General features: G+C 34.3%; 1 protein-coding gene across 10 annotated transcripts in view; it reads right to left on the reverse strand.

The window, feature by feature from the left end:
- SCMH1 (Scm polycomb group protein homolog 1) overlaps nt 1-13,304 on the reverse strand; it is a 189,473-nt gene that overhangs the window by 109,771 nt on the left and 66,398 nt on the right. For 9 of the 10 annotated variants that reach the window (XM_060020361.1, XM_060020371.1, XM_060020401.1 and 6 more), the window contains one exon: nt 1,576-1,810. In XM_060020361.1, the coding sequence (XP_059876344.1) occupies nt 1,576-1,810 (235 nt within the window). Of the gene's footprint in view, nt 1-1,575; nt 1,811-13,304 lie in introns of those variants that run through there. The other variant, XM_060020418.1, reaches the window with a different exon arrangement.

The following is a 13,304-nucleotide window of genomic DNA, read 5'->3' on the forward strand; positions in this document are numbered from 1 at the left end:
TCATCTATGGCTGCTTTCACATTACAAGGACAAAGCTGCCTAGTTACAACGGAGAAGGTATGGCCCATAAGCCTGAAATATTTACTATCTGACTCTTTAAGAAAATCTGTCAACCCCTGCTCTAGACCACAAGCAGTAATGGCTGCTACATTATAAAATGAGAGACAACCAGACCATATATGCTTCCTAATAAAGACCACCACCTATGAAATATTCTTATGAAAAAATTGAAACTTAACCTGATCAAGCCTCTAGATCTAGTTACCAATTTCTAGAAAGAGAGGACAGAGAAACATGTTAAATGATACCACAGAGATACAATCAGCAAAATCTAATTGTGGGAAAATTTAAAGACAAATGACTCAGGTTTTTCAACAAATAAATTGCAAGAAAAAATAAGAGACAGAAGAAGAACCCATAGACTAAAAGAGACTTAAGGGACATATCAACCAACTGCAATATGTTGATTTTATGTGGATCCTGATTCAGAGAAAATGGAATAAAGAGAGAGAGAAAGAGGGAGACAGACAGACAGATAGACAGTAGGGAAAATTTAAACATTGAGTAAATATTCATTGATATTAAGGAATTATCATTATTTACATGTGATAATGTTATTATGATTACGCTTTTAAAATATTAACTATGAAAGATACATACTAAATATTTAACAATAAAATACTATGTTTAGGCAATTGGGCAGGAGCAGGCAGGGAGCGTGTATAGGTACAAAGAAAACAAGATCGACTATCAAGGATAAGGGATACATGGACATTCATTGTGCTATTTTTCCTACTTTTGTATACATTTGAAAGTTTACATTACAAATAATTTTTTTTAATGGAGGAAAATGTTAAATAACCACCTGGGGAGGTCTTTCAAATGATACTGTCCTCTAATGTTCATTTAATTTAGCACAGCCTCCTGAAGGGAACATAGCCTATAACCCATCTCTCTCTATCCTCTGTTGAGACTCACTGCAATAGTGATTAGTAGTAACTGATGAGATGGGCTAAATCATTCAGGTATATTGAGGCAAAAAAAGGTGAATCTGATCTTGAGGAGAAAAATACAGTGGGGTTATTAGTTTAAGTAAAATAATGCATTTTACTTAATAATTGACTCAAAGTGAGAAAATTCCAAGGACCAAGTAAAAATTTAGGGGAAAGGAGATAACGGATCTTTGTAATAGTCATCCTTTCTACTGGGAGACTTTTCTCTCACTTCCTGTTATCACTGTAGGATTTGGTGAAAACTCTGGTTTTTTGAGGCAAGTTAAACGTCAAGATCTCCCTCCATTCTTTTTCTCAGGGTAAAGGGGAAGTGACAAAGAAGGATGAAATGTGTGGTTTCTTGTTAGAAAAAGAAGAGCTTGAGAGAAGCTTGGATATCATAAGTTAATGTAGAATGGATAGGTCCAGATTTTTCAGGTCATTTCATTTTAGGTGGGCCTTTTCTTTTGGACCATATGAAAAAGAAGGGATAGGCAGAGGACCCTATGTTTTCCTTTAACAGGATGTACAATTTGGGGAAGATAACTAATGGGCTAGGGAGAGCTTGGGTCTAGTTACTCACCCAGCGGAGGCTGCAGCATACCCCCATTCTTCTCACAATTCCCGATAGGCTGGATTTCAGCTGAGTCAACGAGACGCCAGAAGTCATTCTTGTTGTCGCTGCCATCAAGGCGAAGGCGGAGGCGAGCGCCTGTCAGTCCAACTACTGTGGCAATACAGGTAGATGTGGTGTTCCTGGGATCCTGTGCTTCCAATTTCATACTGATCTTGAACTCGTTGCTTGGAGGTGTGTAGGACTGAGGAGAACAAGCCATGGGGATTAGACGAACTAAGAATACATGGCATTTTCAGTAAGGATATTAAGAGATGGAACCTGAAAGTTTATGCTTTGGACTCAAACTGGTTACAGCTGGGTCAGGAACAACCCCCCTGAATTATTCCCTAATACTTAGGAAGTGTTTCATACAAAATAAACACTGAAATGTAAAATGAAAGGGAAAAAATTACTTTCCACTGAAGCATCAAATATTGACTCACCAGTAAGAAAAGGACAAGAATGTCTCAAGTGGCCCTTGCTTAAATGCTGTTTTTCATCCTATCGTCTCCAAATCCTTAACCCTCCAGGTGTTCTTAACATTTTATTTTTAGAAATCATCCTATTAAGCTATCATATCCTTAGTGTCTCTTCATGGAGCATTTCAGTGTATTGGTTTGTATGTCTACCACAAAGACTAACCATTGGCAGTTGATTTTTTTTCTTACTTTGACATTAACTTATAAATCAATTCCTATTTTTTAAAACAACTTTTAGTTGTAATTGACATACAATAAACTACACACTTTGGTAAGTACCGACATATGTATACACTCATGACACCATATACATCACGTACGCCCTGGAAAACATCACCACAATCAAGATAAGGAACATGGACGCACTCTCAAGTCTTGCATATCCTTTTATAATCTCTCTGTCTAGCTCTTCCCAGACCCCTCTTTCCAGGCAAACATTGCTTTACTTTCTATCAGTGTAGACTGGTTTGCATTTCTAGATTTAAATGGAACCATAGAGAATATACTTTTTGGGGGTCTACTTTCTTTCACTCAGCATTAACTATTCTGATATTCATCCATTTGTTGAATGTATCAATAATTCATTACTTTTTTGTTAAGACCACGTTTTTTTAGAGCAGTTTTAGGTTCAAAACTTAGCAAAATTGAGAGGAAGGTACAGAGCTTTCCCATAAACACCCTGCCGTAACAGGTGCAGAGTCTCCCCTATTACCAACATCCCCTACCACATTTGTTAAAACTGATGAACCTATACTGACACATCATAATCATCCAAAGTCCACAGTTTACATTAGGGTTCTCTCTTGGTGTTGTATATTCTATGAATTTGGTCTAATGGAGACATGTATCCATCATTATAGGATCATACAAAATAGTTTAACTGCACTAAAAATCCTCTGTACTTTGCCTACTCATCTACTCAGTCATTGGCAACAACTGATCTTTTTACTGTCTCCATAGTTTTGCCTTTTCCAGAATGTCATATGGTTGGAATCATACAGTACATAGCTTTTTCAGATTGGCTTCTTTCCCTTAGTAAGCTGCATTTAAGCTTCCTCTATGTCTTTTCATGGCTTGATAGCTCATTTCTTTTTAGGGCTGAATAATATTCCATTGTCTGGCTATACCACAGTTTATTTATCCATTCACCTACTGAAGAACATCTTGGTTGCTTCCAAGTTTTGGCAATTATGAATAAAGCTGCAATAAACATCCATATATATATATATATATATATATATATATACGGGTTTTTGTGTGGACATAAATATTCGACTCCTTTGGGTAAATACCAAGAAATGCAATTGCCAGATTGTACGGTAAGAGTGTGTTTAGTTTATAGAAGAGATCACCAAACTGTCTTACAAAATGTCTGCAACATTTTGCATTCCCACAAGCAATGAATGAGAATTCCTATTGCTCCACATCCTTGCCAGAACTTGGTGTTATCAGTGTTCTGGATTTTGGCATTACAATACGTATGCAGTGGTATCTCACTGTTGTTTTAACTTGCATTTCTCTGATGACATATGATTTAGAACATCTTTTTTATGCTTTTTTGTCATCTGCCAATCTTCTTTGGTGAGGTGTCTGTTAACATCTTTGGCACATTTTTTGAGTTATTTTTTTATTTCGAGTTTTTAAGTTTTCTTTGTATATTTTGGATAACAGTCCTTCGTCAGACATGTCTTTTGCAATTATTTTCTCCCAGTCTGTGGCTTGTCTCCTCATTCTCTTGACAGTGTCTTTCATAGCGCAGAAGGTTTTATTTTAATGAAGTCCAGCTTATCAATTATTTCTTTCATGAACTGTGCCTTTGGTGTTGTATCTAAAAAGTCATTGCCATAGCAAAGGTCATCTTGGTTTTCTCCTATGTTATCTTCTAGGAGCTTTATAGTTTTGTGTTCTACACTTAAGTGTGTGGTCTATTTTGAATTAATTTTTGTGAAGGGTGTAAGATCTGTATATAAATTCCCTTTTTTATTTGCATGCAGTTGTCCAGTTGTTAAGACCTTTGTTGAAAGGACAAACTTTGCTCCACTGTATTGGCATTGTTCCTTTGTCAAAGATAGGTTGACTATATTTTTATGGGACTATTTCTGGGCTCTCTATTCTGTTCCGTTTACCTATCTGTTTCTTCTTTTGCTAACACCACATTCCCTTTTTTTTTTTTTGAGAATTTTAAGCCTTTTAATTAAAACATTAGAAAACTTAAATGCATAATAAATACAACAACTATTTGATCATTTAAGGGGGTCTTAATTTCTATCAAAGAGCTTTTCTTTAAACACAACTACTAAAATTTGTAGGCAAGGACATGTGTACTCCTTTCTACCCTAACCATCAAATCTGTGATATGTGAATAGGACAGTCTTTGGTAGGGAACATGTGTCAAAGGGAAAAACGCAACACAGGAAAAACAACAATAAAATAGATCCAAATAACCTATGTTAGTATAGCTGATACTTTATATTTGTACTGCATTTTATAGTCTATGAAGTGTTTTCCATTCATTAGATTATATAAACTTCACAACTCTTTAAGGTAAAATTATATTGTCCCTGCTGTACCCTTAAGGAAACCACAGCTGGAAAAAATTAAGTAAACTATGGATTATTAAAAGTATTTATAAATAATTATTACTTCAATTATATTGTTAAGAACTGATGTTCTTAAAAGAAAATGCAAGAAGGCCAATGTCTCCTGTCAATCTATGAATTTTCAAAAAAAACCAATTCAGTTAAACTTTCAGGGATAATAGCCCATTAAGGAAATGGTAAACATGTAGCTACTAATTAGATCTTCCATTGGGATAACTGCTTCATTTTGTTTCACTGGCCAATATATTTGGCTTTTAAAGACAAGTTCTCAAACCCAGAAGTCAAATAAACTCAATTTTCAGTAAACTGGGTTACTAAGATTTTTTTTAAATTAAAACGTTTCCTTCCTATGATATAAAATGAACATTACATTTCTGAAAAGTACGACATTATGAAAAGCCATTTAAAATAGATGACATTCAGAAAGTGCATAAAACTGAGCTTCCTAAGTACTACAGAAAATATGAATTAAAATATAACATGCATTCTGCTCTACTTTTTTTTTTAACATCTATATTGGAGTATAATTGCTTTACAATGGTATGTTAGTTTCTGCTGTATAACAAAGTGAAGCAGCTATATGTATACTTATATCCCCATATCCCCTCCCTCTTGCATCCCCCTCCCACCCTCCCTATCCCACCCCTCTAGGTAGTCACAAAGCACAGAGCTAATCTCCCTGTGCTATGCGGCTGCTCCCCACTAGCTATCTATTTTACATTTGTAGTATATATAAGTCCATGCCACTCTCTCACTTTGTCCCAGCTTACCTTTCCCCCTCCCCATGTCCTTAAGTTCCTTCTCTATGTCTGCATCTTTATTCCTGTCCTGCCCCTTTCTTCAGAACCACTTTTTTTTTTTTTAGATTCCATATATATGCACCACATCGTCTTGATTACTATAGCTTTATCAATAAGTCTTGAAGCTGGGTAGTGTCAGTCCTCTGACCTTGTTCTTCTCCTTCAATACCGTTTTGGCTATTCTACATCTTTTACCTCTCCATGTGACCTTTAGAATCAGTTTGTCAATATCCATAAAATAATGTGCTGGAATTTTGATTTAGGCTTGTATTATGTATATTAACCTTGTATCCTGCAACCTTCTTACAACTGCTTATTACTTCTAGGTGTTTAGCTGTTGTTGTTGTTGTTGTTGATTATTTCAGATTTTCTACAGACAATAATGTCACCTGCAAACAAAGCCAGTTTTATTTTTTCCTTCCCAATCTGTATATCTTTTATTTCCTTTTCTTGTCCTATTGCTACATTTAGGACTTCCAGTATGATGCTGAAAAGGTGTGGTGAGAGGGAATATTCCTGTTCCTGATTTAGTGGGAAAGCTTCTAGTTTCTCACCATTAAGTATTGTTGGCTTTAGGTTTTTTGTAGATATGATCACTCAGCGTAACTACTCTAATACTCATCCATACTGCTGAAAGTATCAATAATTCATTTCCTTTCACTGCTGAGTAGTATAACATGCTGATGAACATTTGTTGTGTTTCTAGTTTTTAACTATTACAAATAAATCTATGAACATCCATCTATAAATCTTCGTCGGAAATACACTTTCTTTTCTCTTGGGTAAACATCTGAAGGTAGAATGGATAGGTCATATGGTAGGTATTTAACTCATATACCAGAAAATGTACCTTTTTACAGTGTATAATTCAGTGAGTTTCAGTATATCCACAGAGTCGTGCAAATATCACTCCATCTAAATTTGGAACACTTTCATCAATCCCCCCCCCCGAAAGGAACCCCATACCTGTTGCAGTCTCTCCCCATTCTCCCCTTAACCCAATGCCTGGAAACCACTAATCTACTTTCTGTTTCTGTGGATTTGCCTATTCTGGAGGTTTAATATAAATGAAATTACACAATATGTGAGTGGCTCCTTTCTTCACCTGGCACAATGTTTTCAGGTTGAATCTATGTTGTAGTGTTTATCAGTACTTCATTTATTTTCATTGCTGAATAACATTCCATTGTAATGGATATACTACATTTTTTGCTTATCCATTCATCAGTTCATGGACATTTGGATTGTTTCCTCTTTTTGGCTTTTATATATAATTATGCCATGAACACTTGTGTATCAATTTTTGTGTAATCATATGTTTTTATTTCTCTTGGGTATACACCTAGGAGATTGCTGGGTCATATGCTAATTCTATGTTTAACATTCTGAATAACTTCCAAACTGTTCTCTAAAGTGGCCACAGAATATTATAATCTCACCAGCAACATATGAGGGTTCCAATTCTCGATATCCTCATGAACACTTGTATTGTCTGCCTTTTTGATTTCAGCTATTCTAGTATTTGTGAAGTGATATCTCATTGCAGTTTTGATTTACATTCCCCTGAAGACTAATGATATTAAGCATCATTTATGTGTTTATAGGCCATTTGTATATATTTGGAAAATATCTATTCAAATTCTTTGCCAATTTAAAAATGAAATTGTTTTAACTGTTGAGTTGTTCATCATATCTTCTGGATACAAGTCCCTCATCAGATCCATGATTTGGAAATATTTTCTCCCAAAAGGCAGCTGGGACTTTTCACTTTATTGATAGTGTCTTGGGAAGCATAAAACCTTTTAATTTTGATAAATTTTGAAGTTCAATCTATCTATAATACTTTTTCTTTGTTTTATGCTTTTAGTGCCATATCAAACCATTGCCTAATCCAAGGTCACGAAGATTACTCCTGTGTTTTCTTCTAAGAGTTTTATAGTTTTAGCTCTTATGACTATCATCCACTTGGGAGTTAATTTTTGTATATGGTGTGGAGATAGGGTCGAATGCCATTCTTTTCTTTGTGGACATCCAGTTTGTCCTTGCATTAGTTGTTGAAAATCCCACTGAACTGTCTTGGCATCCTTGTTCAAAATCAATTGAACATAAACGTAGGAGTTTATTTCTGGACTGTCAAACCAAATCCACTGATCTATATGTCTATCTTTATGCCAGTACCACACTGTCTTGAATACTGTAGCTCTGTAGTAAGTTTTGAAATCAGGAAATCCTCTACTTTTGTTGCCCTTTTCTGAGATTGTTCTGGCCACTCTGGGTTCTTTGTATTTCTATATGATTTTAGGATCAACTTGTCATTTTCTGCAAAATAGCCAGCTGGGACTTCGATAGGAATTACATCAAATCAATAGATAGATTTGGAGAGTATTACTATCAGTTGTGTGATTTATCAATATTTTCTCTAAGTCTATGGCTTATATTTTCCTTCTCTTACCAGTGTCTTTTGAAGAGCAGAAACTATTAATTTTGACATTTACTTTACAAATTTTTTTAAATGAATCATGCTTTTAAGGTGTTTTCTAAAGTTTTCTTTATATAAGTCTTTTGTATATTTGTTAGTTTATTCCTAAATATTAATTTTTTGTTGCTTTTGTAAATGGGAGTCTCTTTTCCATTATATCTTCTATTGAGTTACTTTTAACCATTGAGTAAAATGCCGGCTTTAGTTCTGAGGTATACATATTTTTTCATGTTAAGGATGTATTACTCAGTTCCTAGTTTATTTAGTGTTTTCTTGGTTTGTTTGTTTTGCTCAATAGTGTGTTGAAGTTTTTCTGTCAAATTATTTTCTGAAGTAATTGATCCATTTTACATTTTTACCAGTATTTTATGAAAGTTCCATTTATTCCACATCCTTGCCACTATTAGGTATGGTCAGTCTTTTTTTTTGAGTGATATTTAAACAAATGTATAGAGATATCTCATTGTGATTTTACTTTGTATTTCCCTAATGAAATAGTATTGACCATCAATTCACTTATTTGCCACTGATTTATTTTCTTTTGTGTTTGTTCTGGTCTTTCAATCTGCATTGCTTTTATTTCTTTTTTTGGCCTGGTGACATTGGTACTACAGCAATGAATAGAAGTGGTAAGGGCAGACATCCTTATCTTGTTCCTGACCTGAAGGGAAAACATTTACTCTTTCACCATTAAGTATGCTATTACTAGACTTTTCACAGATACCCTTTAAAGTTTAGGATTTAGGAAATTCCCTTCTATTTCTTGTTTGTTGAGTTTTTATTAGTAATGGACATTGGATGTTTTTAGATACTTTTTCTGCATCTATTGTGATGATCATAATTTTTCTTCATTAGTGTGTTCATATGGTGCATTATATTGATTGGTTTTTGAATGTTAAATCAATCTTGCATTATAGAAATTAAAACCCACTTGGTCATGAATTATTTTTATATATCGTTGGATTCAATTTCTTAAACTTTTGTATAACTGACTCCCTTTGCTATACACCTGAAACCAACACAACATTGTAAATCAACTATATGCCAATAAAATTTTTTAAAAAAATCAAGATATAATAGCAGAAAAAGGTAAGGATGTTTGATGCTGAGAGAATAAAAATTGAAACTGAAAAAAATTTTTGTTTAGAATTTTTACATGTATTTTCATATGGGATGTTGCTTTGTAGTTTTCTTTCCTTTCAATGTCTTTGCCTGGTTTTGGTATCAGAGTAATGCTTATCACATAGAATGAGCTGGGAGGTATTCCTTTCTCTTAACCTTTCTGGAAGAGTCTGTGTAGAATTTGCATTACTTTTTCCTTAAATGTTTGGAACAACTCACCAGCAAAGTTACCTAGGCCTGGAATTTTCTTTGTGGGGAAGTTTTTAACTACAAATTCAACTTCTGTAACAGAAATAGTGCTATTCAGATTTTCTACCTTCTTGAGTGAGCTTTGGTAATTTGTGTCATTCATAAGAATTATCTGTTTCATCTAACTTGTCAATTTTTTTTTTTTTTTTCCAGTACGCAGGCCTCTCACTGTTGTGGCCTCTCCCATTGCGGAGCACAGGCTCTGGACGTGCAGGCTCAGCTGCCATGGCTCACGGGCCCAGCCACTCTGCGGCACGTGGGATCTTCCCGGACCGGGGCACGAACCCGTGTCCCCTGCATCGGCAGGCGGACTCTCAACCACTGTGCCACCAGGGAAGCCCTAACTTGTCAAATTTTAAAGGCATAAATTTGTTCCTAATATTCCTTTACTACCCTTCTAATATACGTAGAATTAATACTGATGTTATTTCTTTCAGTTCTGGTATTAGTAATTTGTGTTTTCTTTTATTGATTAATCTATCTAGAGATTTATCACTTTTACTGATCATTGCAAAGAACCAGCTTTTGGTTTCAATAATTTTCTCTGTTGTTTTTCTGTTTTTCATTTCATTGACTTATGCTCTAATTTTTATTATTTTCTTGCTCTTTTTAAAAATTATTTTTTAAAAAATTTAAAAAATTTTAAAAAATTAATTTTTAAAAAATTTTAAAAATTATATTTTTAAAAAATATATATATATATTTTTAAAAAATAATTATTTTTATTACTTTCTGTTTTTTCCCCCTAGTTTTTTAAAGTGGAAGATGAGGTCACTAAATTAAACTTCTCTTCTAATATAGGCATTTAGTGCTATAAGTTTCCCTCAAAGTACTGCTTTAGCAGTGTCCCAGATTCTGAAATGCTCTGCTTTCATTTCGTTTAGTTGAAAATACTTTCTAATATCCCTTTTTGTGTTTCTAAATATCCATGAGATGTTTAGAAAGGTGTTAGTTTCCAAATATTTGGAGATTTTCTAGGTAACTTTCTGCTATTGATTTTTAATTTAATTCCAGTGTAATCAAAGAACATACTTTGTATTACTTAAATCCTTTTAAATTTATCAAGCCTTATTTTATGGTCTAGAATATGGTCTAACTTGGTAAATGCTCTGTATGCACTTGAAAAGAATGTATATTCTGTTACTGGGGAGTGTTCTATATATATCAATTAGGTTAAGTTGGTTGATAGCATTGCTCAAGTCTACTATATACTTGCTGATTTTCTATTTGTTCTTTAATTATAGAGAGCCCTACAGACAAATTTTAGATTTATCTCTCCTTACAGTTCTATCATTTTTTGCTTCGTGTAAGGACTGTGTGACCCCTTTTCATGATGAAATTATTGTATTTATACCTGATAATATCCTTTGCCTCTGGAATATACTTTGACATCAATATGCCATTTCAGGCTTAATGTCAGCATGGTAAAATTTTCCATTCTTTTACTTTTAAACTATTTGTGTCTTTATATTTAAAGCATAATTTCTTGCAGGCAGTATATAATTGGGTCTTACTTTTTAGCCAATGTGACAACCTCAGCTTGTTAACTGGGCCATTTAGACCATTTATCAATAGATTATTGATATGGCTGGACTTAAAATCCACCATCTTGCTATTTGTTTTCTATTATTTTAGTGGTTGCTTTGGGGTTTAAACATATTTAAATTATCAGTCTATCTTCAAGTAATTTTATACTACTTCATGCATAAGAATTTTATAATAGTATACTTAAGATTTCTCCCCTCTTGGCTTTTATGCTATTGTTATTATACATTTTACTAATACATGTTATCACCTCTACAACAGAATGTTATTATCATTGTTTATACAGTCAATTATCTTTACAGAGACTTAATAAGAACATCTTAAGTATTTACCCTTGTAATTACAATTTCTAGTGACTTTCATTCCTTTGTGTAGATCTGTAATTCTATCTGGTAACATTTTCCTTCTGCAAGATGGACTTCGTTTAACATTTCTTATAGTGAGTCTGCTAGTGAAGAATTCCTTCAGTTTTTGTGTGTCTGAAAGTATCTCTATTTGGCTTTCATTTTTGGAAGATATTTTTGCTGGATATAGAATTCTGGGTTGACAGTTTTTCTTCTGACACTTTGAAGACGTTACTCAACTTTCTTCTTGTTTGCATTGTTTATGACAAGAAAATATAATGTCATTCTTATCTTGGTTCCCCTGTATATAAGGTGTCTTTTTTCCTCTGGCTGCTTTTAAGATGTTCTCTATCCCTAGTTTTGATAATTTATGACCTGCCTTAGTATAGTTTTCTTCTTGTTTCTTTTTTTTAGGGGATCATTTAACTTCTTGAATCTGTGGATTTACAGTTTTCCTCAATTGTGGAATATTTTTTGCCCTTTTATATTCAAGTACTTTTTCAGTCCCCCATCTCTTCTCTCCTTTGGGCACTCCAATTACATGGTCTATGAAGTTATCCCATGCCTCACTGATCTCTTTTTCATCTTTTTAAAATTCTTTTTTCTCTTTGTGTTTCATTTTGGATATCTTCTATTGCTAAGTTTTCACATTTATTAATCTTGTTTTCTACCATTAACTGTTTCCCATCTAGTGTATTTTTCATTTTGCACATAGTGGTTCAATGTGAGTCTTTTTATATCTTCCGTTTCTCTGCTTAACTTTCAACCATATGGAACACAATTAAAATAATTAATTGTTTTAATGTTTTTATCTGCTATTCTAAGATTTGTATAGGTTCTGTTTCAATTGATTGACTATTCTGTTCATTATTAGTTATGCTTTCCTGCCTCCTTACATGCCTGATTATCTTTGACTGGATGCCAGACACTGTGACTTTTACCTGTTAGGTGCTGGATATTTTTGCATTCCCTTCTTGTGCTGTGTTCCTAGATGCAGTTACGTTACTGGGAAATAATTTGATCATTTTGAGTCTTGCTTTTAGTTTGTTAGGCAGGTTCAGAGCATGCTAATCCTGAGGTTAATCATTTCCCACTACTGAGCAGGATCTTCCCAAGTATTCCACCCAATGTCACATGAATTATGAGATTTTCCAGTCTAGCTGGTGGGATCAGGTACTATTCCCAGTCCTGTGTGAACACCAGGCTCTATCCTTTTACTATCCTTCTAATCCTTTCAGACGGTTTTTCCCTTGGCTTGGATGCTCACATGCATATACTGAACAACGGTACTTTGATGGACACTTGAAGGGGGGTTTCCACAGTTTTCTTTCTGTGCAGCTTTCTCCTCTCTGGTACTCTGTTCTGAAAATTCTAGTCTCCCTGGGCTCTCAGTTCCATCTCCTAAACTTAGGGAATCTCCCAGGCTCAACGTGGGTTCCCCTTCCCTGGGCCATGGTCTCAAAACTATCTTAAGGCACTAAATATAAGGGGGATCAACTCATTTGTTTTCCATCTCTCAGAGATCACTGTGCTTGGCTGCCTGATCTTCAGTAACTTGAAAACCATTATTTAATATATTTTGTCTTTTTAAATCATTTCAGGTGGGAGTATGAATTTAGTCCCTGTTATTTCAAATGAGCAAAAGTCTTAAATTTGTACTTTTATTTATTTTATTTAGAGCATAGACAAAATTAAAATTCAAAGTGAAACATTGACAGTTTGTGGAAATAATGATTGAATACTAAAGGGAGGGAGATATAAACAACTTCCTGATGCGTAGCTCTATTTAGCAACAGTACACCTCTTTGTTTACTAGCCTATCACGTACTGATATAGTCAACATCATCTGTACATTGTAAGGGGCACTTAATCCTATGTAGGAAGCTCTGAATGTCCTCTGATGAGGTCCTAACACACTCCCCCATGGGATTCAGTGCCAGTATCCTTATGGAAAGATAAGATTGTGGCAGGGGAGTTGAATACAGAGATATGAATACTGCTCCACTTTCAAGAATTGTCTAAGGGCCATAACTCTGTTTCCTATCTGCCTGAACTAATAGCTGCAGTAAAAATTAGTG

Source organism: Delphinus delphis, chromosome 1 (genome assembly GCF_949987515.2).
Source record: "Delphinus delphis chromosome 1, mDelDel1.2, whole genome shotgun sequence".
NCBI classification, from domain to species: Eukaryota; Metazoa; Chordata; class Mammalia; order Artiodactyla; family Delphinidae; genus Delphinus; species Delphinus delphis.